Source organism: Girardinichthys multiradiatus, chromosome 4 (genome assembly GCF_021462225.1).
Source record: "Girardinichthys multiradiatus isolate DD_20200921_A chromosome 4, DD_fGirMul_XY1, whole genome shotgun sequence".
Taxonomy (NCBI): Eukaryota; Metazoa; Chordata; class Actinopteri; order Cyprinodontiformes; family Goodeidae; genus Girardinichthys; species Girardinichthys multiradiatus.
The window spans coordinates 27,474,120-27,496,106 of NC_061797.1; the positions used below are offsets into that span (position 1 = coordinate 27,474,120).

The 21,987-nt window shown below is 38.9% G+C and overlaps 1 protein-coding gene across 1 annotated transcript in view; it reads left to right on the forward strand.

Moving 5' to 3' along the window:
- Positions 1-21,987, forward strand: part of LOC124866799 (polycystic kidney disease protein 1-like 2) — a 26,565-nt gene continuing 4,578 nt past the window's right edge. Inside the window, exons 1-33 of the mRNA XM_047362747.1 lie at positions 1-319; positions 836-994; positions 1,629-1,817; positions 3,992-4,102; positions 4,279-4,426; positions 5,715-5,944; positions 6,167-6,577; positions 6,658-6,779; positions 6,909-7,050; positions 7,493-7,694; positions 7,843-7,954; positions 8,032-8,173; positions 8,272-8,469; positions 8,815-8,957; positions 9,057-9,236; positions 9,332-9,469; positions 11,336-11,482; positions 11,559-11,683; positions 11,775-11,895; positions 12,935-13,063; positions 13,155-13,380; positions 13,689-13,879; positions 13,967-14,197; positions 14,351-14,452; positions 14,516-14,694; positions 14,776-14,922; positions 15,005-15,204; positions 16,218-16,444; positions 16,532-16,748; positions 16,831-17,288; positions 17,776-17,872; positions 17,958-18,098; positions 20,773-20,958. Coding sequence (XP_047218703.1) covers positions 1-319; positions 836-994; positions 1,629-1,817; positions 3,992-4,102; positions 4,279-4,426; positions 5,715-5,944; positions 6,167-6,577; positions 6,658-6,779; positions 6,909-7,050; positions 7,493-7,694; positions 7,843-7,954; positions 8,032-8,173; positions 8,272-8,469; positions 8,815-8,957; positions 9,057-9,236; positions 9,332-9,469; positions 11,336-11,482; positions 11,559-11,683; positions 11,775-11,895; positions 12,935-13,063; positions 13,155-13,380; positions 13,689-13,879; positions 13,967-14,197; positions 14,351-14,452; positions 14,516-14,694; positions 14,776-14,922; positions 15,005-15,204; positions 16,218-16,444; positions 16,532-16,748; positions 16,831-17,288; positions 17,776-17,872; positions 17,958-18,098; positions 20,773-20,958 — 6,070 coding nt within the window. The remainder of the gene's footprint in view (positions 320-835; positions 995-1,628; positions 1,818-3,991; positions 4,103-4,278; positions 4,427-5,714; positions 5,945-6,166; positions 6,578-6,657; positions 6,780-6,908; positions 7,051-7,492; positions 7,695-7,842; positions 7,955-8,031; positions 8,174-8,271; positions 8,470-8,814; positions 8,958-9,056; positions 9,237-9,331; positions 9,470-11,335; positions 11,483-11,558; positions 11,684-11,774; positions 11,896-12,934; positions 13,064-13,154; positions 13,381-13,688; positions 13,880-13,966; positions 14,198-14,350; positions 14,453-14,515; positions 14,695-14,775; positions 14,923-15,004; positions 15,205-16,217; positions 16,445-16,531; positions 16,749-16,830; positions 17,289-17,775; positions 17,873-17,957; positions 18,099-20,772; positions 20,959-21,987) is intronic.

Genomic DNA, 21,987 nt, shown 5'->3' on the forward strand with positions numbered 1-21,987 from the left:
ATGGACAAAGTCACTCTGACCACATACATTTTGATGCTATTCTTCCTTAGCTCCAGCGGTTATGGTAAGAAGGAAGAGGTTATATTCTGCTCTGAAACCCAGAAGGCATTTGGTGGAGCTTGCTATGAGTTTGTGGGTCTGCAGTTTTCCTTTCTGAGAGCTCAGACATGGTGTGAGCGAGGTGGGGGTCACCTGGTCTTCATCTTGAATGATGAAATTCAGCAGTTCCTTCAAACACACCTGGAGTCTGATAAGGATTGGTGGCTGGGGCTGGCACCTGCAGCTCCGAACCTCACACTGGATCTCTCTTCCACAGAAGGTGAGAGGATGAGTGAACTTTGTTTTATGAAGATATTTTTGTGAATCACAAGGATTTGATTATTAACAAGGTACAGGTAGTAAACATTTCTGTCAAAATGACAAAGTTTTGATTTTGTGCTATCAAAGTGACAAATCTGAGATGTTCGTCATGTTAGTAGATGGTATATGTTATAGTTCAACATGACTTCATCTGTAATCTCAGCAGGCAGCTTGTGCAGCTGATGTGTTTATTCATTAACAAATGTGGAGAGATGGGAGACATTTGGGTATCTCAAGCAACAGGTGGACTGAAAGATAATTCCTAATTTAATTAACTCCTTTATAGAGAACTGCCCATTGGTCTGATTTACAGATGTCACTTTAATTTCCCTTGGAAGCGAATCAGGTTTTGATATTCACTAACCTCATCACAAACTCTAGTATTGTTTTTTGGAAAATATTTCTCAACTTTCCATAAGCTGCCACATAAAGGTTTGATCAAATAATTCCTGTAGTTTTATTTGTTCTTTCCCAGGTTCTCTTGCATGGTTGGACGGTTCAGACGTCAGCTATAGTAACTGGGTAAACTTACCAGAGGCCCAGGAGACTTGTGGACACATCCTGCGACACACAGGTTTCCAGTGGACAGCCACAGAAAATTGTACCCAGGAACTCAACTTTGTCTGCCAGTTTGGTATGTTCCCTATTTATAAACCATATTGTTATGATTCTGAGATGTTAAAGACTTAACAACTCAAAAAGATAACACTATTGCCTTTATTTTCCACGCTACAATGATTAAATAGAAAACAAATTCAATGACCTTTTAAAAAAAAAAACAATTTTAATTTCCACACTATGCAGCTGATGAATTTGGAGGAAGTCCTTTAATTTTCACCTTCTTTCTGGAATGCACCAGTACCGCTGGCAGCAAAGCGGACCCACAGCATAATGCTACCAACACCGCGCACAATTGATGCGGTGTTCTTGGGTTTAACCGCCTTACCTTAACTCCTCCAAGCATCCGTCTAGTCATTGTGACCAAGTTAGTCATGGACACTTTTAAATTTCAGCCGATCTTAATCTTCTCAGTTGGCACCATGATTTAAAACTGACAGCAATGTGACAACGTCCCAGCAGTTTCCGTTTTTTTTGGTGGTCCCTTGATGATTCCTGAACATCCTAATCAGTTTACTATTGTCTGAGGGGACCATCTGGGCAGATGGTTGAAACTTGGAAGTTCCAGCTGGACAACGATCTGAAACACATAAAAAAACATAAAAAACAATATTTAGTTTTTTATTATTGTAGATCATTTTTCTTTGCAGATTTTGGAAGAACAGTTGCATGTGAAGGCCAAAATGCAACAATGCAGTGTGGTTCTGGCCAGGTTCTGGAGATTGAAGATGCCTTCTATGGGCGAAAAACTGTTCACTATTGTCGATCCCACTTCACAGCTTTACCCACATTCTCCCAGGAGGAATGTAGCTGGATTAATGTGCTGGAACCTGTAATAGGTACAACAGATCATGCATTTATTTATTTTTTATTTTTTTGTATAGAAATTGCGGAGGATGTTATAAAAATGTATAAATCTATATACTGGAGCAGGTTACAGTTTACAGATCCTTCTCAAAATATTAGCATATTGTGATAAAGTTCATTATTTTCCATAATGTCATGATGAAAATTTAACATTCATATATTTTAGATTCATTGCACACTAACTGATATATTTCAGGTCTTTTATTGTCTTAATACGGATGATTTTGGCATACAGCTCATGAAAACCCAAAATTCCTATCTCACAAAATTAACATATTTCATCTGACCAATAAAAGAAAAGTGTTTTTAATACAAAAAACGTCAACCTTCAAATAATCATGTACAGTTATGCACTCAATACTTGGTCGGGAATCCTTTGGCAGAAATGACTGCTTCAATGCGGCGTGGCATGGAGGCAATCAGCCTGTGACACTGCTGAGGTCTTATGGAGGCTCAGGATGCTTTGATAGCGGTCTTTAGCTCATCCAGAGTGTTGGGTCTTGAGTCTCTCAACGTTCTCTTCACAATATCCCACAGATTCTCTATGGGGTTCAGGTCAGGAGAGTTGGCAGGCCAATTGAGCACAGTGATACCATGGTCAGTAAACCATTTACCAGTGGTTTTGGCACTGTGAGCAGGTGCCAGGTCGTGCTGAAAAATGAAATCTTCATCTCCATAAAGCTTTTCAGCAGATGGAAGCATGAAGTGCTCCAAAATCTCCTGATAGCTAGCTGCATTGACCCTGCCCTTGATAAAACACAGTGGACCAACACCAGCAGCTGACACGGCACCCCAGACCATCACTGACTGTGGGTACTTGACACTGGACTTCTGGCATTTTGGCATTTCCTTCTCCCCAGTCTTCCTCCAGACTCTGGCACCTTGATTTCCGAATGACATGCAGAATTTGCTTTCATCCGAAAAAAGTACTTTGGACCACTGAGCAACAGTCCAGTGCTGCTTCTCTGTAGCCCAGGTCAGGCGCTTCTGCCGCTGTTTCTGGTTCAAAAGTGGCTTGACCTGGGGAATGCGGCACCTGTAGCCCATTTCCTGCACACGCCTGTGCACGGTGGCTCTGGATGTTTCTACTCCAGACTCAGTCCACTGCTTCCGCAGGTCCCCCAAGGTCTGGAATCGGCCCTTCTCCACAATCTTCCTCAGGGTCCGGTCACCTCTTCTCGTTGTGCAGCGTTTTCTGCCACACTTTTTCCTTCCCACAGACTTCCCACTGAGGTGCCTTGATACAGCACTCTGGGAACAGCCTATTCGTTCAGAAATGTCTTTCTGTGTCTTACCCTCTTGCTTGAGGGTGTCAATAGTGGCCTTCTGGACAGCAGTCAGGTCGGCAGTCTTACCCATGATTGGGGTTTTGAGTGATGAACCAGGCTGGGAGTTTTAAAGGCCTCAGGAATCTTTTGCAGGTGTTTAGAGTTAACTTGTTGATTCAGATGATTAGGTTCATAGCTCGTTTAGAGACCCTTTTAATGATATGCTAATTTTGTGAGATAGGAATTTTGGGTTTTCATGAGCTGTATGCCAAAATCATCCGTATTAAGACAATAAAAGACCTGAAATATTTCAGTTAGTGTGCAATGAATCTAAAATATATGAATGTTAAATTTTCATCATTACATTATTGAAAATAATGAACTTTATCACAATATGTTAATATTTTGAGAAGGACCTGTATGTGTAGAGCATTATGTATACTAGCAGCCCAGAATTGTCAGTAACTATTTATTTAAAACAAAATAGTTTTTTGTATTATATATTATTTGCAAACATTGTGGTCTTTCTAATATTTACTTTACCTAACAGGCAAGAAAGAAAGAATAATTTAACATGGTTTTCTGTCAAAGAATTCTGGGTGTTAAACTGTTTTCATGGCTTCAGACAAAATATCTCTGGACAAATTTCAGTCCTGCTGGAGGAGCTATATATGGATGGTCTTGAGTGTAAATGCTTTGGTGTTCATATCATTCATTACGCTGGAAGCATTCGTACAATCATTAACACCTATTTGCCATCAGTTCTTTAGTAAAACAAAAAAGTTAGAGAGAAAAAATAAAGTGTTGATGAAGTTATGCTTTTTGACACTACAAGTGTTTTGTGTCCCATGCTCAACCAACTGCCGTTGTTTTTTCAGCCCATTGTCGTGGACTGCAAGCCTGCCAGGCTCCATTGGATCTGAGCTCCTTAACTGAACCGTGTCTAGTGATGGGAAGTTATCTATCTGTAGAGTACCACTGCAAAGATGGTCAGATACAAAACATGTACTTCTCTGATATTAACCTGTTATATATTAGATATTTTTACTAAACAGATTGTATTTTCAAAAAGGAAAGCATCATCTCAATTTGTGTGTCTCAGCAATGTTTGTGAAGTGGTTAAATGTTTATCTTTACAAGTATTGCTTATGTTAAACCATTGTAGGACTTCACTTATTGATGACGAAACTGGCATCTGTTGTTGATAATGTTACCATCACTGTGAAGTGGCTTCTTCATTCATTTCACGGAAACTTAACTTGCACCGTCGATGCTGGAGATGGCTACGTCATTGATCCATACAATCCAGAAAAGTAAGTAACACTGATACATAAGAATCATATATTTCTTATGATGCCGGGCCAAATGCAACATTGGACCATCCACATTTACTGCCCTCCAGAAAAAAATGTGTAAAAGCCTTTAAAAAAATTATCTTTTCTTGCAGTATTGAAATGTCATACAAAAAATACCATAGTCCTCTACCTTGGAGATGTTTTTAACTCCACTACTACCCACCTCACTGTGGGGGGTGCTGAAATTAATTTGGGTCCTTGTCCTACTTTTTTCTGCCCCAGTTTAAGTCATTTTAATATTTTAGATTTTAATATTTGTTCTTACTGTGGCTATTTAGGTTTACAACTATTTTTGTAGTTGTTTCCTGATTTAAAATGAACATGTTTACCTTCCTTAAATGGCATGCTCTTTTGTCTTTCCCATTTTGAAGGTGTCTAAAAGAAATGTGCCATGTCATATTTATACCACAGGTTAAAGGAAGTCATTAATTAATAATAAGTTCCTAAACACTCTAATCAACTTAAAAAAGTAAAGTATACATTAAAAAATACTTCATTTAGTAGTAGTTAGGGAGGCCACTAATTATTAATGTGGGATTTTTAGCACACTAAACAAATGTACTCAAATGAAGGTTTGATTTTTCAACATGTTTGTAGTTTTTTTTTTTGCCTATAAATATGGAGGGTGCTTTATTTCATTGCAATAATAATACCTTTTGATGCTGAAGTAGACCAAACTGTTTAGCCCTTTTTTAGCACTAAAACATTTTGAAAAATCAGGGTAATGGGTGTCTTCAAATGGGTTATGTTCACGATTATCAGTTGGGCTACATGCGGAAGCTCAATCAGGGCTCTCTTCATTACCTCTGATTGGATGAAAATGATGCAAAATTACAATGACAGAAAAGCCTAACGGTCCTGCACTTGCACCTCAGACATTGTACTGATTTTAAAATCTTACATTTAACGTTTAAGGTCTTTAATGACCTTGCTTTAGATACCTCAGAGACTCCTTGATCTAAGATGTGAAACCCACACCATTAGTGCCAGCCTAATTATTACAAGACCACAATTGATGACCATTGGACCTTTTTCTGAACTTTACCGGCTGAACTGAAATGCATTAAGTCTATTTCTGTCTTCACATCCCTTCCTAAGATGTTCTTCAATGTATAACCTTTTGGTAACGTGGTATTTAGAGATATCATTGTTGTTTTTTAAGAACTTTCATCTGGCCTTAATTTAAACCTCCCTTTGAAGAACTTTGTAACGGTGTTTAGAAAAGCCATTTCTATTTGGGTCACAGGATGGAGTCCACCATCATACACAGATTTCAGCAGCCTGGTGTTTTCATGGTTGGGGTTGAATGCACTACCAGTGATTGGCACGTCACAGCTCAGAAAACAATAACAATTCAAGAGCCTGTTGGACAGTTCAGAGTGGTTAAGTGTCATGGCAGCAATGTGACAACGGATGACACCAAATGCAACGCACTTTATGGCGAGCCTGTTCAGATTCAGCTTGGGTTGGAATCAGGTGAGTCTTTTTCACAATTGGATTCTGCTGTATATAAATAAATATGAATTGGATATGTTTGTCTTGTAACCTAGAATTACATTCTTTTTTTTATAAATTTGTACAAAATAAACTAATAAAAATAGATTACAGTTACACTTTCTAAAGGCCAGGATAATATTTCTAATGATCAGCTTCTTAAGGCATTGCATTGATTTATTTCTCAATTTCTTCTGCTAAAAGGTACAAATGTTACCTACACAGTTTATCACAATGGATGTCAGATTGCAAACTCTTCAGTGGACTCAGGGATCACACCTCACAACATCACACTGGAGGACACCGTGGTGCAAAGTCTTAAACACGGCTGCAACAATTTGACGCTAGCTGCATCTAACGGAGTCACACCCCACCCAGTGTCCACTGACCTGCTGCTGTGCCTGCTAGAACCTGTTGTCGGCCTGCAGGCCTTAGTGATGGCAGAGGGGGATGCATGTCCAGACTCTCCTGATCTCACCATTGGTGTCTCATTGGAGCGAGGAGCCCCACTGGAGCTGCTTTTTAATCTTACTGGGTTTAGGGACGCACTGACTGAGACCAGAAACATGCTAAATAACAGCTTGCATACTTATACATTTTCAAACCCACTGGAAGGTATACTTTAAGAATATTTTCATAAAAAACAAAACTCTTTCAAAATATTTGAGCTTAAATATTTTCTTTTTCCTAAACAGGGCCTTTGAAAGTGAAAGTCCAAGCTGTGAATGTCTTTTCAACCTCTCAGCTGGAAGTGGACTTACTGAAAATACTTCAGGCTTGCCAGAATTACTCCTCAGTAAGCCAAGATGGAAATACAGTATGTCTTAGTATAAACAGCAGTAATCCTTTCACCTTGTAGATGTTTTTGAGACATGTTCTGAGTGAGTTGAGTGAGTTGAGTATTTCTGTTGTTGCCGCTACAAAACATCTTTGTTGCCATCTGCAGAAAGATCCCTCTGAAATCTCAGGTTCCTTGGAAATAACGACGACTTCTGACAAGCTGGTTAACCGCAGTCAGAGTGTTGAGCTGAATGTAGCCGGTGCTGAATCGTTGGACAGCAAAGGACTCATATTTGAGTGGCAATGTAGTAAGTTAAACAGCTCACATCTAATAGTCATCAGCTGTTTTAAAGTCATCTTAGGGCTATAGTTGTAGTTCTAGTATCTCATGTCCTTTATTGTTTCTATTCAGATTAGAGCAACAAACATTTCTAGAGTTAACATGCCTCCAAATAAAGCAATTCATCATGGCTGCTTCTTTTTCAACATTGTGTGATCAGAACACTGGGCACACTATTTACATGTCACAGCTTTTTGTTTCTATCTAAATACCGCAGAAAGCATACTCTGGTTTTTTCAAAACCATAATAACGGCTTACTGAGTGTAGGTATTTGAAAGCAGGATATGATGTTTATGTTTTTCTAAATGTGAAAATATGCATGTTGATCTGCTCTCTGGGTCAAAAAGATTTTGAAAACTCACTTGTTTCCACATTTTCTCTTAACACAGTAATGTATTTCTTATTGCAGAAGGACACTGCTCATGCAAAAATGTAACAAGGGATGAAACTCATATTATTGAAAAAGATTGCCTTCCTAATCCATTTGAAATTTTTGAATACACCTTGACTGTGAGAAAAACAACATGGTTTAGGAAATGGGTTGAGATTGCCCAAGCATCTAAATGTGTCACAGTTGCTCCTCTGAATGAATTTCAAGATGTCACAATCAGGTAAATCAGAGTTGCATTAAGTTTCACTTTCCATATGTCCACAAAGATCTGGTTCATAGATATGAAATAAACAAGTTTCCAAATTGGTAGTAATGAACCCCCAAGTAGTGTTTTTCTCTTTTTTGATCATTTCTTCTGGTTCTTGCAGTTGCGACAACTGTGATTCCTTAAAGGTGAATGACAATGCAAAGCTAAGTCTCAGTTGTGATACAACTTGCCCGGATGTAGTTTGGTATATTGAAGCTCCCAACCCTTTGACGGCAAGTTTGATTTAATACCTCTAAAACTCGGCATCTGTTTACAAATGAAAAATAAATGACTTTCTTTTGTCCCTTAGGGTGATCTCAATGAATGTTACACCAAAGCAGGAAGAAGCCCTCCCATTGAAAAACAGCATGGCAACACTGAATACACAGTTCCCAGCCAACATCTAAAAAATTCAAGGAGCATGCTGCGCAACATCATCGTAATTGCTTACGGTGCTTTCTATTTACTTCATCGCATGTGACTGCATATTGCATCAACTGCGCCTTCCAAATATATGTTGACTTTTAGAATCTGTTTCTTTTTCATTTAGGCGAGGACATCCCTGGTTTTGCCAAGTACATTATTCCAATACCAGGTCCAGACACATCAGTGCCTGCAGATGCTCCTGCTGTCCCTACATGTACCATCTCTCCACACTCAGGAACTGTGCTCGATCCTTTTGAAATAACCTGCAAGTCGATGTCTTTTTGTTCCACAGGCTGTTTTTATTGCTTCAGGACCGACACAGGTGACAGTCCGATGGCATCACCCTAATAATGTTTTCAGTAAATAAATTAGAAACATGTTTCTAAGCCCAATAATGACAATATGCTGTAGATATTAAAGGAAGGGTTTGCCAGAAGAAAGCAGAAGTTTTGATGTTTTTGTTTACAGTTTAAATAACAGTCGTTTGATTTATGGGTCAGTTAAGTTTACGCATGAATATAACATTATTTTACAAAAACGTATACATATAATTTTCTTGGACATTAAAAAACCCTGCACATAGCTGGGATAAATATTATGGTTTTGCCATTTTGTCTAAGATAACCGAGAATTAAACAAAGCTAATTCAGATTCCTCTATCTTTAAGGCAAACCTCTGCATTGCAGTTATACAAATGTGGTGAAACCAATCTTCTTGCCTCTGGGAGATGAGAAGAACAATCACGTTGTGTCTGTGGTTGTGACTATGAAAAATAAACACAAAACAGCTACTTCGACTGTTGTGACTCAGGTTTGTTGTTATCTAGTAAATATAGATTAACTTCATTTAAGCAGGTATGCAGAAATCTATGCCTTCGTATATTTGAATAAACTAAATATGTTCCCCAAGGTAAGGAAAAGTAACTTTAGCACCTCCATACCATCTCTACAGTCTGCAGTGGAAGACACTGTAGATCAATTGGAGCTGCAGGGCCTGCTCTCTGGTGAGGCACTTGGACAAATATTCACTTCTGTTTCTGACATGCTGAATTCAGAGGTGGATCAAGATCAGAAGGATGCAAAGGCAAAGGTATGGAAATGAGCAACCAACCACAGTAAAACACAGGTCCAAAGTTTGTGAGATATTGTAGATATGCTTTTTTTTTTTTTTTTTTTACATTTTAGCTCCGGGAGCAAATGTTGATCAAAATGACAGCAGTTCTGCAGGACTGTCCCAGCAACACGACTCAGGAAGTACAAGTGACGGCTGAGGCTGTGGCGGGATTAACGCAGTTGTCAGATGAGCTCAGTCCTGCTGCTCAAGTACAGTAGACCACCTTCAAGTATAAAGCTTTTCTAGTTAGAATGCCACGCAATTCATTTAGCGAGCAGACACACAGTATTGCAATTCAACAATGCTGAAAGGAACATTTTTATTTACATGTTTCCCTAGTTTACTGTGCCCTACAATTTATACTCCTTGAACTATTATCACATTGCGTCATGTTACAACCACAAACCTCAATGTATTTTATTGGGACTTCATATCATAGTAATATTACTAATTGCGAGGTGGAAGAAAATGATAGTCTTTCAAACCTTTACAAATGCATATGTAATTAGTCCCCTTGACTTAATGCTTTGTAGAACAACCTTTTAATGCTACAGCTGCACTTTTTGATGTATGTCTAATAGCTCTGCACATCTGAAGACAAAAATGTTTGATTCTTCTTTGCAAAATAGTTCAATCTGAGTCAGATTGGTGGGTCTGTGAACAAATAAAAAAGTTTAAACCACATATTCTCAATTAGACTTAGGTCTAGGCCATCCTAACACATGAATATGCTTTGATCTAAACCATTCCATTGTAGCTCTAGCTTTTGTTGCCATGCTGAAAGGTAACCTTCAGGATATTGTTTTAAAACCTAGCCCTGCTTTAAACCTCTTCGCAACATTACCCCTGACCTATTTGCCATGTTCTTTGGTCTTTATGATGCTATTTGTTCACTAATGTTTGCTAACAAACCTCTTAGGCCTTCACAGAACATCTCTGAGATTAAATTACACAATATTTGACTATTTATATTAATTATGTAACTTCTGAATGCAGTTGGTTACATTGAATTTTATTGAGGGGTGTTTGAAAAAAATGAGATTGTATACAAATACAAGCCAAACTTTTTCAGATTTAATTTTTCTCTCATTTCAATATGATGTGCTACTTTATGTCGGTCTATCACATAACAGTGAAATACACAGATGTTTGGAGTTGCAACAAGTCAAAATGGAGAAGGTTTCAAGAATATGAACACATTTGCAATGCTCTCTACTGGACATTTGTCACAGGTGGTAGGAATCCATCTTAGGCACAAAGAGCTATACGAATATTTCAAAGCACGCCTCTTCTAAATACAAGCATAAATGTTAAGTCTATGGCCTTATAGAGTACACCCCATATTTTTGGCTTTACTTTATAGGGATATACACACTTTCTCATTTACTGGTTGTCTTTATGTTCATGACTATTTACATTGTATGTAGATTCTCACTGAAGGCATCAAAACTGTGAATGAACACATATGGAATTATGTAGGAAATGATAAATTATAAAAGAACTTTAAATATGTTTTATATTTTAGATTCCTTAAAGTAGCGCCCTTTGCTGTGACAGCTTTGGCCGTCTCTCTTTGGAAAAGCATTTGAGGTGACCACCTCATGATGCTCATGGAGAGAATGCCAAGAGAGCAAAGCAGTAATCAAAGCAAATGGCGGCTATTTTGAAAAATCTAAAATATAAAAATGTTTAGAGTTGTTTCATTCTTTTTTGTTTTGCTATATAACTCCATATGTGTTCATACACAGTTTTGTTGCCTTTGTTGAGAATCTACAATGTAAATAGTCATGAAAATAAAGAGATCCATTAAGTGAGAAAGTGTATCTAAAACTTTTGATCTGTAGTGTATGTCAGTTACCTACATGTAGTCCTTAAATGTAGGATAGCTTTGTTTAACTCTAATGTAAACACCTGAAAGTTTCTCACCAAGTTCAAACAACTCAACTAAACATAAAGCATGTCCTTACTCACCTATTATATTCAGTATGAACTGTTAAATGTTTTCTTTGGAATTTGACTTGATTTTTGTGTCAAACATGCTATTAAGTCGGTTTGTTTCATGTCTTCTTCTTTAGGAAGAAGCTGGCTCATTGTTGGTAAACCTGAGCTCGTACCTCAGAACTATAACCAACAAACTGCTTGAAAGTGGAGATGAAGATGTTGTACAAGCAGCTACACCAATAGTTGAAGCAGCCAGTAATATTCTGAATGTTTCATCAAATGTATGAACTAAATTATTAATAATGAAGGATTTCTTACCTTAAATGTGGTGTCTAACAAACATGATATTATCCTTAGAAAAAAGTCTCAGATTTTCTTCTAGCTGGGATCAACAATCTTCAGAGTGCTTTGCTGAATAATAAGAAGTTGAATGCAGAGCCTGTGGTCATTGATTCTGGTCAGATCAGTGTATATGTTAATAGGTAAAAGATTCATTACACTTGGCAAAGTTTACACTAACAAATAGTGTTTATGGTTTAGTTTCCTGAATTGACTTTAATTTGTCTCCTGCAGAATATCCTCAGAAGACATGCAGATGCAGAACATAAATGTCCAGAAGAAAGGCTCCTCCAGCTTTTCCGTTCCCACGCTACCACCTGGTATTGTCTCTCCAGAAGAGCCAGTAGACATCAGAGTGAGTGTGATCTCACAGGAGAAAAGCAGAACATTTTTAATTAGCAGTGGCAAGCACAGCTTCTGGAACATCATCATGCAAAACATACAGCTATTTTTGGGAAGAACTCCAAAATATATTGATTGGTATCCTAATTGACATTTGGTAGACATTTTTTTTCATAGGTTTAGTTTCCAGTGTAAAAACAACACAGTTCCTGCTCCTTTATTAATTCATACCCAGTTTCATACTAAAGAGTTGCAATATCATGCAAAAAATCCCATTTTGTACAAATGTGCTTAACTCTCATATATAACAATTTTGGAGATGCATTATAAAGAAATGCCCAAATGTCACTTTTAATTTGTTATTTTAATTATTCTCCGAAGATCTTGTATTACATACCCTTTTGGCCTGGTTGGATCATAGGAAATATGACAGATTATGAACCCTGAGCAAACCAAAATAACCATATAAAAATGTTCCTGGCAGATGGCTCCTTTTCACACAAAAAAGAATGGGTACAAATTGCTTAAAGAAATAAAAAGCAGGAAATACCTAAGTTGCAAAATGACAAGAAGCTTTCTTTTGGCTATGGCTACTTTTTTAGTCCTTATCAATCCAGAAGCTGACCTGTTTTAAATGGATGTTTGCTTGTTAAGCTACTTGTACTTATTATTAAAGCACAAAAATTGCCTAAAGTCTAAGAATGAACCATTGTTGTCTACATAAACATGTTTCAAAAATAACCATCTAAAAGATTAAATAGAGCTACTTGAAAGCCAAGTATGAAAAAGTCAGTGATGGTTTAAATGTATTACAGGGTGCGGAATGCAACTATATTACTCTTGCACAAATAGAGCCACAATGGAAAAATCAGTCACAAATAGGCAACCTTACATTTTCTGATTACTCTGTTTCTTTGTTTGCATATGCCTACATTTGAATGAACTTGCATTGAAAAGTTATTGAGATTTGTAGACAACCTCTAAAGTAACCTGAGTGTAAACAGAAACTGACAATTTATTGATTTTTCTTATTATACCCTGCCTGTGTCTAGATGATGAGTTTTGAGAAGAATCCATATGCTTGGAAGGATGAAAACATCACAGGAACCGTCGCCTCCCTGTCTTTCACCAGAATGGACGGCACAGTCATACCTGTAGAAAACCTACTTCAGGAAATAGAGGTTACATCTCATACCTTTCTACCTCTTTATAGTAAATTCAATTTGGATAACATTTGTAGATCCTTGTTTTTTTATTATTTTGGGGTTTCAGATTCTTCTTCCCAGGCTTGACATCGGATTGCAGAACAGCACAGTCCTTGACCTCGCCAACTTCAGCACATTAATGATTGACATACCGTCAGCAGAGGTGACCCTGGTGCTGAAAATGGAGCCCTCTGAGGACATATCCTTCATGGTATTCCTTGGCTATAAAGTTTATCCAAACGATAACAGTTATGTGGCCAAGACTCGGCTCCCACTAAAGAATACAAATAAAGGTACTGAAGCCACCTGATTAGATTTGGTTGTAAAGATAGTTAGAATCTTCTGTTGAGGGTAAGAAAAAATGTCTATGAATCTGCTTTACAGTCCTTTACAGAGACAAACGAGACTTTAATATAAACACAAAACATTATAAGTACTTAGAGGAGAGCCCACATAATCTATTGAACTCAAACTAGATCTTAAAGTAAAATTCTAAAATAAAGATATTTGACAACCTGCATTGATATCACAGGACAGTACTGTTTTCAAGCAGTTATGTTTTCAGTTGAGGCAATAATGTCAATGTGTCATTCTAACACAGAGGAAAAACTTACCTGGGTGCTGAGTCCAAAAGACCGAAAAGGAGGGGCAGGAGTCCATTACCTTCTTGTAAAGCCGATTGTTAAACCAGGTGTGAAATCCGTCAATGCCACAGTTGCTATCACTTCCATTGCTGCTCAGTGCAAATACTGGAATGAAACCAGGTCCTCCTGGAGTGAAGATGGCTGCAGGGTATGCAGAAAAACAACACAACTTACACGGACAGTGACTGCATTATACATTTGTAAAACTGAAACCCAGTATTGTTTGCTCCTGCAGGTCGGCCCCCTCACCACACCTTTGGTCACTCAGTGCCTCTGTAACCACTTAACATTCTTCGGCAGCTCCTTCTTTGTCATACCCAACCTGGTGGACGTTTCCCGCACTGCTGAACTCTTTGCTACATTTGCTAACAATCCAGTGGTGGTGTGCTTCGTAGGATGTATTTTTGCTGCTTATCTGCTGGTGGTGGTCTGGGCCCGCAGGAAAGACCTCCTGGACTCTACCAAGGTCCTTCTCATCAGACATTCTGGTTTAATTTAAGACTTTTCTGCTCTTTCAAATATCAACTCAGCACAAAAAAACTAAATATCTGGTCTTAATGTACTATCTACACTGCCCTGAATCAGCTTTCAGCTTTTGTTAATCGCCGTTCACTTGCAGGTCAAGATAACAGTTCTCAAGGACAATGACCCTCTAGCTGAATATCGCTACATGCTAACTATTAGCACAGGTCATCGTCATGGTGCATCCACTACCTCTCAGGTGAGTGAAAGTACTGCTAAAAACTCTCAGAATCTACATCCACCCTGACTGTCTGTGTTTTAGGTTACCATAACTCTGCTGGGAACAGAGGGAGAAAGCGAACCCCACCACCTGGCAGACCCTGGAAAGCCTGTGTTTGAGAGGGGCGGGATGGACATGTTTCTGATGACCACACACTTTTCTCTCGGAGATCTGCAGAGCATAAGACTCTGGCATGACAACTCAGGAGACCACCCTGCATGGTGAGAGGTGGAAATACTGAGGGCTGCTCTCGTTAGTTAAAAAACAGTAGTTTTTAAAATTCTTTTAAATTTAATGTGCAGGTATGTGAATAAAGTGATGGTGCAGGATCTGGAGACTGGTAGGAAATGGCACTTTCTGTGTAATTCCTGGCTCGCTGTAGATATGGCTGAGTTCTGTCTTGACAAGGTCTTTCCTGTGGCTACAGAGTCAGATTTAAAGAGATTTAGGTAAGACCTGCATTAAACAGGGAACATATTAACTATATATTTTGAGCTGCTGTCATTTCTTTCCATTGTGTTTCCTTTTCAGTAACCTGTTTTTCATGAAGACAGCCAAGGATTTTCAAGATGGGCACATCTGGTTCTCAGTCATTAGCCGGCCTCCCTGCAGTACGTTCACACGTGTGCAGCGGGTGTCCTGCTGTTTTTCTCTTCTTCTCTGCACCATGCTGACAAGCATCATGTTTTGGGGCATTCCCACAGACCCGTCTGAGCAGACCATGGACTTAGGTATGCAACATATGTATGGTCATTCTTTAATAATTCCTAAAATTTGTAAGACAAACATGTATTTCGGTTTTTGTAGAACCTGAATGTTTTTTATATGGTTTCCAAAATACAGAGGTTTTGGTGTGTATCTGTAGTTTCCATGGGTGTCTTGTCTGTTCCTTTGATTAACTCTTTTCTTGCCCAGCCTGCTAGTGTAGGCAGACAACTATGTATTGGAAGGTTTGCAGTTGTGCCATACGTTTTTGAATGATTGATTGAACAGTACTCTGTGTGTGGAATAGTTTTATAATTTGATTCCCCAAAACTTTATCCCCGATCTGTTTGGTGTTTCTTGGTCTTCGTGATACTGTTTCTTATCTAATGCTGTCTAACATGTCCTCTCCGCTGTCGCTACATGCATGCTTAGTATGAGGGATTGCTGCAAAGTCAGTGACTGTCCACTGTCTCTACATGCTCATCCGGGAGGAGTGAATGCTACAAGTCACTGACTGGATGCAATCTGCTGGGTTTCCTTAGACAGAAAAACTATCCAATTTGAATAAATAACTAACTCTGACTGCACCGTTCAATGGTTAGGATTAATGAGAATGTATGTACCTGACTGTTGTGAAGTGCCTTGAGACAACATGTGTTGTGAATTGGCGCTATATAAATTAAACTGAATTGAATTGAATTGACAAACCTCTGAGGCCTCTACATTTTTTTTCTCTTCTTCTTTTCATTTTGTCATTGGTATGGTTATCATCCTTTTTCTGGTTCAACCTAACCTTTCTGTGTGTCCTATTTGTTTCTTCAGCCAGATGTGACCTTTTGTGTTTTTAAATTAATAATGCAATAGGAAGAAATTACATTTTCTCCTTTTGTAAAGCAAGTCTACCATAATGTAAGCATGATCCACCACATTGTTTAACATAACTTGTTAAAAGAAATTCAAAGCCCCACTAAAACGAATGATGATCTGTGCTTTATTGCAGGAAATTGGACTAAATTTAAAACCAAGTTTTATGTTGCAGGTCACATTGAGTTCACCTGGCAGCAGGTTATGGTTGGAATTCAAAGTTCCATCATCATGTTTCCCATCAATCTGCTCATCGTCAGCATCTTCAGAAACACTCGTCCTCGAGAGAAAACTGCCAAAGCAGAGGGATTGAAACAAGGGAACACAGTTAAAGTTTCTCCCTCACAGACTACATCTCCTCACAAAGAGATCAAGCACATCACTCCAGACACTGTGATTAAGGTGAAGTGAGAGGTATCCTAAGACTTTATGGATGTAATAAGCCTGTTCTTTATATGTGTAAACAGTTTGACATGATTTCTGCATTAGGACATAAAGAGAATTACACAGTCACTCTCAAAGGCCATGAAGAGTCCAATGCCACATTTTGAGCTCCATCCAGGTCAGCAGGCAGACATCAACACACTGCTGTCTCTGGTGGAGGACATCATTAGACATCAGAACAAAATGGCTGGAGACTTCTACTCAAACTGCTCGAAGAAAGACACCAACATAATCTTGAGTTTGGGAGCTGTAAATCTACAAGGTGAACTATATTTTTATTAATCTATTTCACAGTATAACATTTAAACATAATTTCTCATCTTTACATCTGTTACTATGGCTAGAAAACAGTTTGTGGGGGAGGCCAGAAAAGACATCTGAGGAAGCTCAAAAGAAGAGCAACAACAGTCTGTACCTGTACAAGCAGCTGGGTCATGTTGAGAAGGCGCTTCGTCTGTTGGGACCTTCTCGTTTTCCTAACACCAGCAGCTACAACAGGGCCATGCAGCAAGTTCAGGGAATAAAGAGTCACTTGGAGTCTTTGCTGAATGGAGATCAGGTGAACCGCAGCCCCAGTCCTGAAGACAGCATCAGCAGCAGCGCTGAAAAGAAGCACTGCCAGGGAGGGCTGCCATGGTGGTTTGTGTTTGTTGGGTGGATATTGGTGATTGCAACCAGTACTGTGTCGGGATACTTCACTATGATGTATGGGCTGACCTATGGGAAGGACCAGTCTATAAACTGGCTTATCTCCATGGTGGTGTCCTTTTTTGAGAGTCTCTTTATCACCCAACCCCTAAAGGTAGGTAGCAACATGCAGGGCAGACTGAATCAAATGGTTTCAAAGTCATTTCTAAACATTTAACTGGTGTTTGACTGAATTCTCAGTTTTCTGAATAAATGCCCAATAGGTATTTTCTTCAATAACTTAGTTAAATAATATATAAAATAAAGTAATAGCATAGATAGTTATTAAAAGTATTACACCACATTCTGTTTTATATTTGTTCTTATTTTGAATGCAGCAACTATGGTTTACAGGCAACAACATCCTTCCAAAACAGGCATCATACCATATTATTCTGGGAATTATCTCTTAAAACAAGGCTCAACAGTGTTAATGTCATTGATTAGGTAAAGGGAGAACATACCAATGTCAATTTATATCAACAATTATTGGAAAAACTACCAATTTCACAGTTTTTGAATATTAGGACACAAGATTTTACAAGAAATTCTTGTGTTTAAGCGCTGTCGTAGTCAAAATCTTTAAAAATCTTTTGTCCCAGGTTCTTGGTTTTGCTGCCTTCTTTGCTCTTGTTCTGAAGAAAGTTGACCAGGAAGAATTTGGAGAACCTCAGATAGATGAGAACCTCATTCATCCAGGCAAGTGTTCTCCATTTATTAAAAACAAAAATCTGTCATTTTAAATAAAAATATATTTGCACGTTGTTTGAAATTTGTCTTTTAGATGATCCTGATGTGGTGCGTGTAGCTAGAAGAGACAGCACATGCAGCTTCTACCAACCACCACCTCCTACTGACATTGTGAGGATGAGAAAAAACATAATTCAGGAGCAGAAAGTCTTTGACCTCATCAGGGAGATTCTTGGTAGAGTTACACTGATTGCAGCAATAATAATAATAATAGTCAGGGGTGAAAGTGAGCCGGTACGGTCCGGTACTGCATACCACTAAAAGATTCTGCGCCGGTACGCAGTACCGGGAAGAGGGAAGAATGGCTGTCTGCTATGAAGCCATCATCCAGAACCAGGTGCGGCAGCAAGAATTCACAAGCACACAAAGAAGATCAGATCCGCTACACATAGGAAGTCTAAAACACGACTTAATCTGTTTATAAATATAGTTATTTCCCCAATATTCCAAATTCCATTCCAAATAGTTTCTGAACTGTTCTGCGATGCTGGAGCCTCAATGCTCTTGCTTTGCTTCTCTCTCCTCGGAGCTCGAGGTTTTTGTGAACGGCCAGCCTTTAAAACAAGCACCGCTACGTTTAATGTCTGTCTGCTCGCTGCTAAATACCCCAGTTAAAAGCACAGGGAGAGTAGCTAGTTGTGTTTCATGTTATTTTGCTGAATTACAACAACACAGTACAGCTCGAAAACACCGCTTATGACCAGAGATTTCACATACACTACACGAGAGCGCATGCGCGCTTATCTCCAAAACAGAACGGTTGCCATGAAGATCGGTGCGTTCGATTTAATGGACTGAGAGATTTTACACAGGTGGTGCACAGACATAAAAAACGCGACTTGCATTAGGACAGGACAAAAAATAAATCACTTACCATCTACAGACTTTTAAATAAAAACCGCGAAAACAACCGAACTGTCAAATTTTTGATTTAAATGATATTTTCATGACTATGAATATTGTAGCTTCACACTGAAGGCATCAAAACTATGAATTAACACATGTGGAATTATATACTGAACAAAAAAGAGTGAAACAACTGAAAATATGTCTTATATTCTAGGTTCTTCAAAGTAGCCGCCTTTTGCTTTGATTACTGCTCTGCACACTCTTGGTATTCTGTTGATGAGCTTCAAGAGGTAGTCACCTGAAATGGTTTTCCAACAGTCTTGAAGGAGTTCCCAGAGATGCTTAGCACTTGTTGGCCCTTTTGCCTTCACTCTGCGGTCCAACTCACCCCAAATCATCTCGATTGAGTTCAGGTCCGGTGACTGTGGAGGCCAGGTCATCTGGCGCAGCACCCCATCACTTTCCTTCTTGGTCAAATAGCCCTTACACAGCCTGGAGGTGTGTTTGGGGTCATTGTCCTGTTGAAAACTAAATGATGGTCCAACTAAACGCAAACCGGATGGAATAGCATGCCGCTGTGGTAGCCATGCTGGTTCAGTATGTCTTCAATTTTGAATAAATCCCCAACAGTGTCACCAGCAAAGCACCCCCAGACCATCACACCTCCTCCTCCATGCTTCACGGTGGGAACCAGGCATGTAAAGTCCATCCGTTCACCTCTTCTGCGCCGCACAAAGACACGGTGGTTGGAACCAAAGATCTCAAACTTGGACTCATCAGACCAAAGCACAGATTTCTACTGGTCTAATGTCCATTCCTTGTGTTCTTTAGTCCAAACAAGTCTCTTCTGCTTGTTGCCTGTCCTCAGCAGTGGTTTCCTAGCAGCTATTTTACCATGAAGGCCTGATTCACACAGTCTCCTCTTCACAGTTGTTCTAGAGATGTGTCTGCTGCTAGAACTCTGTGTGGCATTGACTTGTTCTCTAATCTGAGCTGCTGTTAACCTGCGATTTCTGAGGCTGGTGACTCGGATGAACTTATCGTCCGCAGCAGAGGTGACTCTTGGTCTTCCTTTCCTGGGGCGGTCCTCATGTGAGTCAGTTTCTTTGTAGTGCTTGATGGTTTGTGCGACTGCACTCGGGGACACTTTCAAAGTTTTCCCAATTGTTCGGACTGACTGACCTTCATTTCTTAAAGTAATGATGGCCACTCGTTTTTCTTTACTTAGCTGCTTTTTTCTTGCCATAATACAAATTCTAACAGTCTATTCAGTAGGACTATCAGCTGTGTACTGTATCCACCTCCTGCACAACACAACTGATGGTCCCAACCCCATTTGTAAGGCTTGAAATCCAACTTATTAAACCTGAAAGAGCACAACTGTGAAGTGAAACCCATTTCAGGTGTCTACCTCTTGAAGCTCAAAGGTGGATACTTTGAAGAACCTAGAATATAAGACATATTTTCATTTGTCAGTCAGTCAGTCATTTTCTACCACTTATTCCATAGTGGGTCACGGGGAAGCTGGTGCCTATCTCCAGCAGTCTATGGGCGAGAGGCGGTGTACACCCTGGACAGGTTATTTTCAGTTGTTTCACACTTTTTTGTTCAGTATATAATTCCACATGTTAATTCATAGTTTTGATGCCTTCAGTGTGAAATATATATATAAACTTGCCTTATACAGACAGCCTACGGTAAAGTAAAATATTGATACATTTTAATTGGCTTGAGTTTGGACTTTGCTGAGAGAGATCTCGAGGGGGCAACAGATGAGAGTAACAATTAACACACACGTACAACATATAACAATTGCGTGTGTGTGTAAGAATGAACACATACACACACACACACACAATATATATATAAAATATGCGCCCCCAGTGCCTCCCCAGCCCCCTTTAGCTCCGCCCCTAAGTACCGGCAAGACTTTAAAACTACTTTCACCCCTGATAATAGTACAGTTACAATTACTGATATACAACTTGTTTGTGGTGCAGCTTACATGGGATTCATGTGGGTGTTGCTTCTGGTAGCGTACGGTCAGAGAGACCCTAACGCTTATTTTCTGAGCCGGCACGTTCGACAAAGCTTCAGCAAAGGAATCTCCAACAGCATGAGCATTCAGGAAGTGTTCAACTGGGCAAACACAACTTTACTGAGCAACCTTTATGGAGAATACCCAGGTAATGATCCAGTGATGAAAGATGCAAAACATGTCTTTTCAAATATAAATCTGAAATATGTATAGATGGATGGATCATTTTTAATACCTGCCTAGTGATTGTTATTTTAAAAAGGTACTTTTAGTCTGACAAACGAGCCCCATTGAAACCCATATTCTAATTTATTGAATATGACTGTGTATATTGTGAAGTATTGAAAACCACAATAATCTAAATCTTCAAGAAATTTAAAAACCCAATTTCCAACTAGTTAAATTTTGGAAAATGTTAACAAAAACGGAATGTAGTGATTTGCAACTCCCATAGACCTGTATATTATTTACAATATTATTCACAATGGACAAGTATCAGATGTTTAAAGTACAAAATTGTCCTACTTTTAAAAATAAATAAAAACATGTTGAAATTGAAGGCAGTGATATACATCTAAAAAAAAAAAAAGCTGGGACAGTGCCATGTTTACCCCTGTGAAGCATTCATCTGGGAACTGAGAAGACCATTTCTAGGACGTTTTGGACAGAAATGTGTCATTGTTGTCTTAGGATTCAGGTTGTTCAACATTCCTGGGTTGTCTTTCTTTTTGTTTTAATAATACACCAAATGTTTTCTGTTGCTGAGAGGTCCAGACCCCAGACTACATCAAAGTCATGCTTTTGTAATGAACCCAGTGTGCAGTTTAGCAACTTCTTGCTAAAATATTCATTTCCCTGAACAATATATTATTCTAATGGGAGCGTATGTTATAAAACCTATAAATACCTTTCAATTGTGGTGGCTTTCCAGATTGGTAAGCCGCCCATGCTGTTGGCACTAAAGCACCCCAATACCACCAGGAATGCTCGCTTTTGAACTTTGAGCTGACAACACTTTATTTGGACCCTCTTAGTGTGGAATTTATGGCATCTGTGGTTTCAAAAAGGATTTCAAATTTCAATCCACTTGATCACAGACCAGTTTCCCACATTGCCTGAATTTGAGGAGCCGTAGCACCCAGACGACAGCTACTGGTGGTGTTTAAGAAGGTCTTTC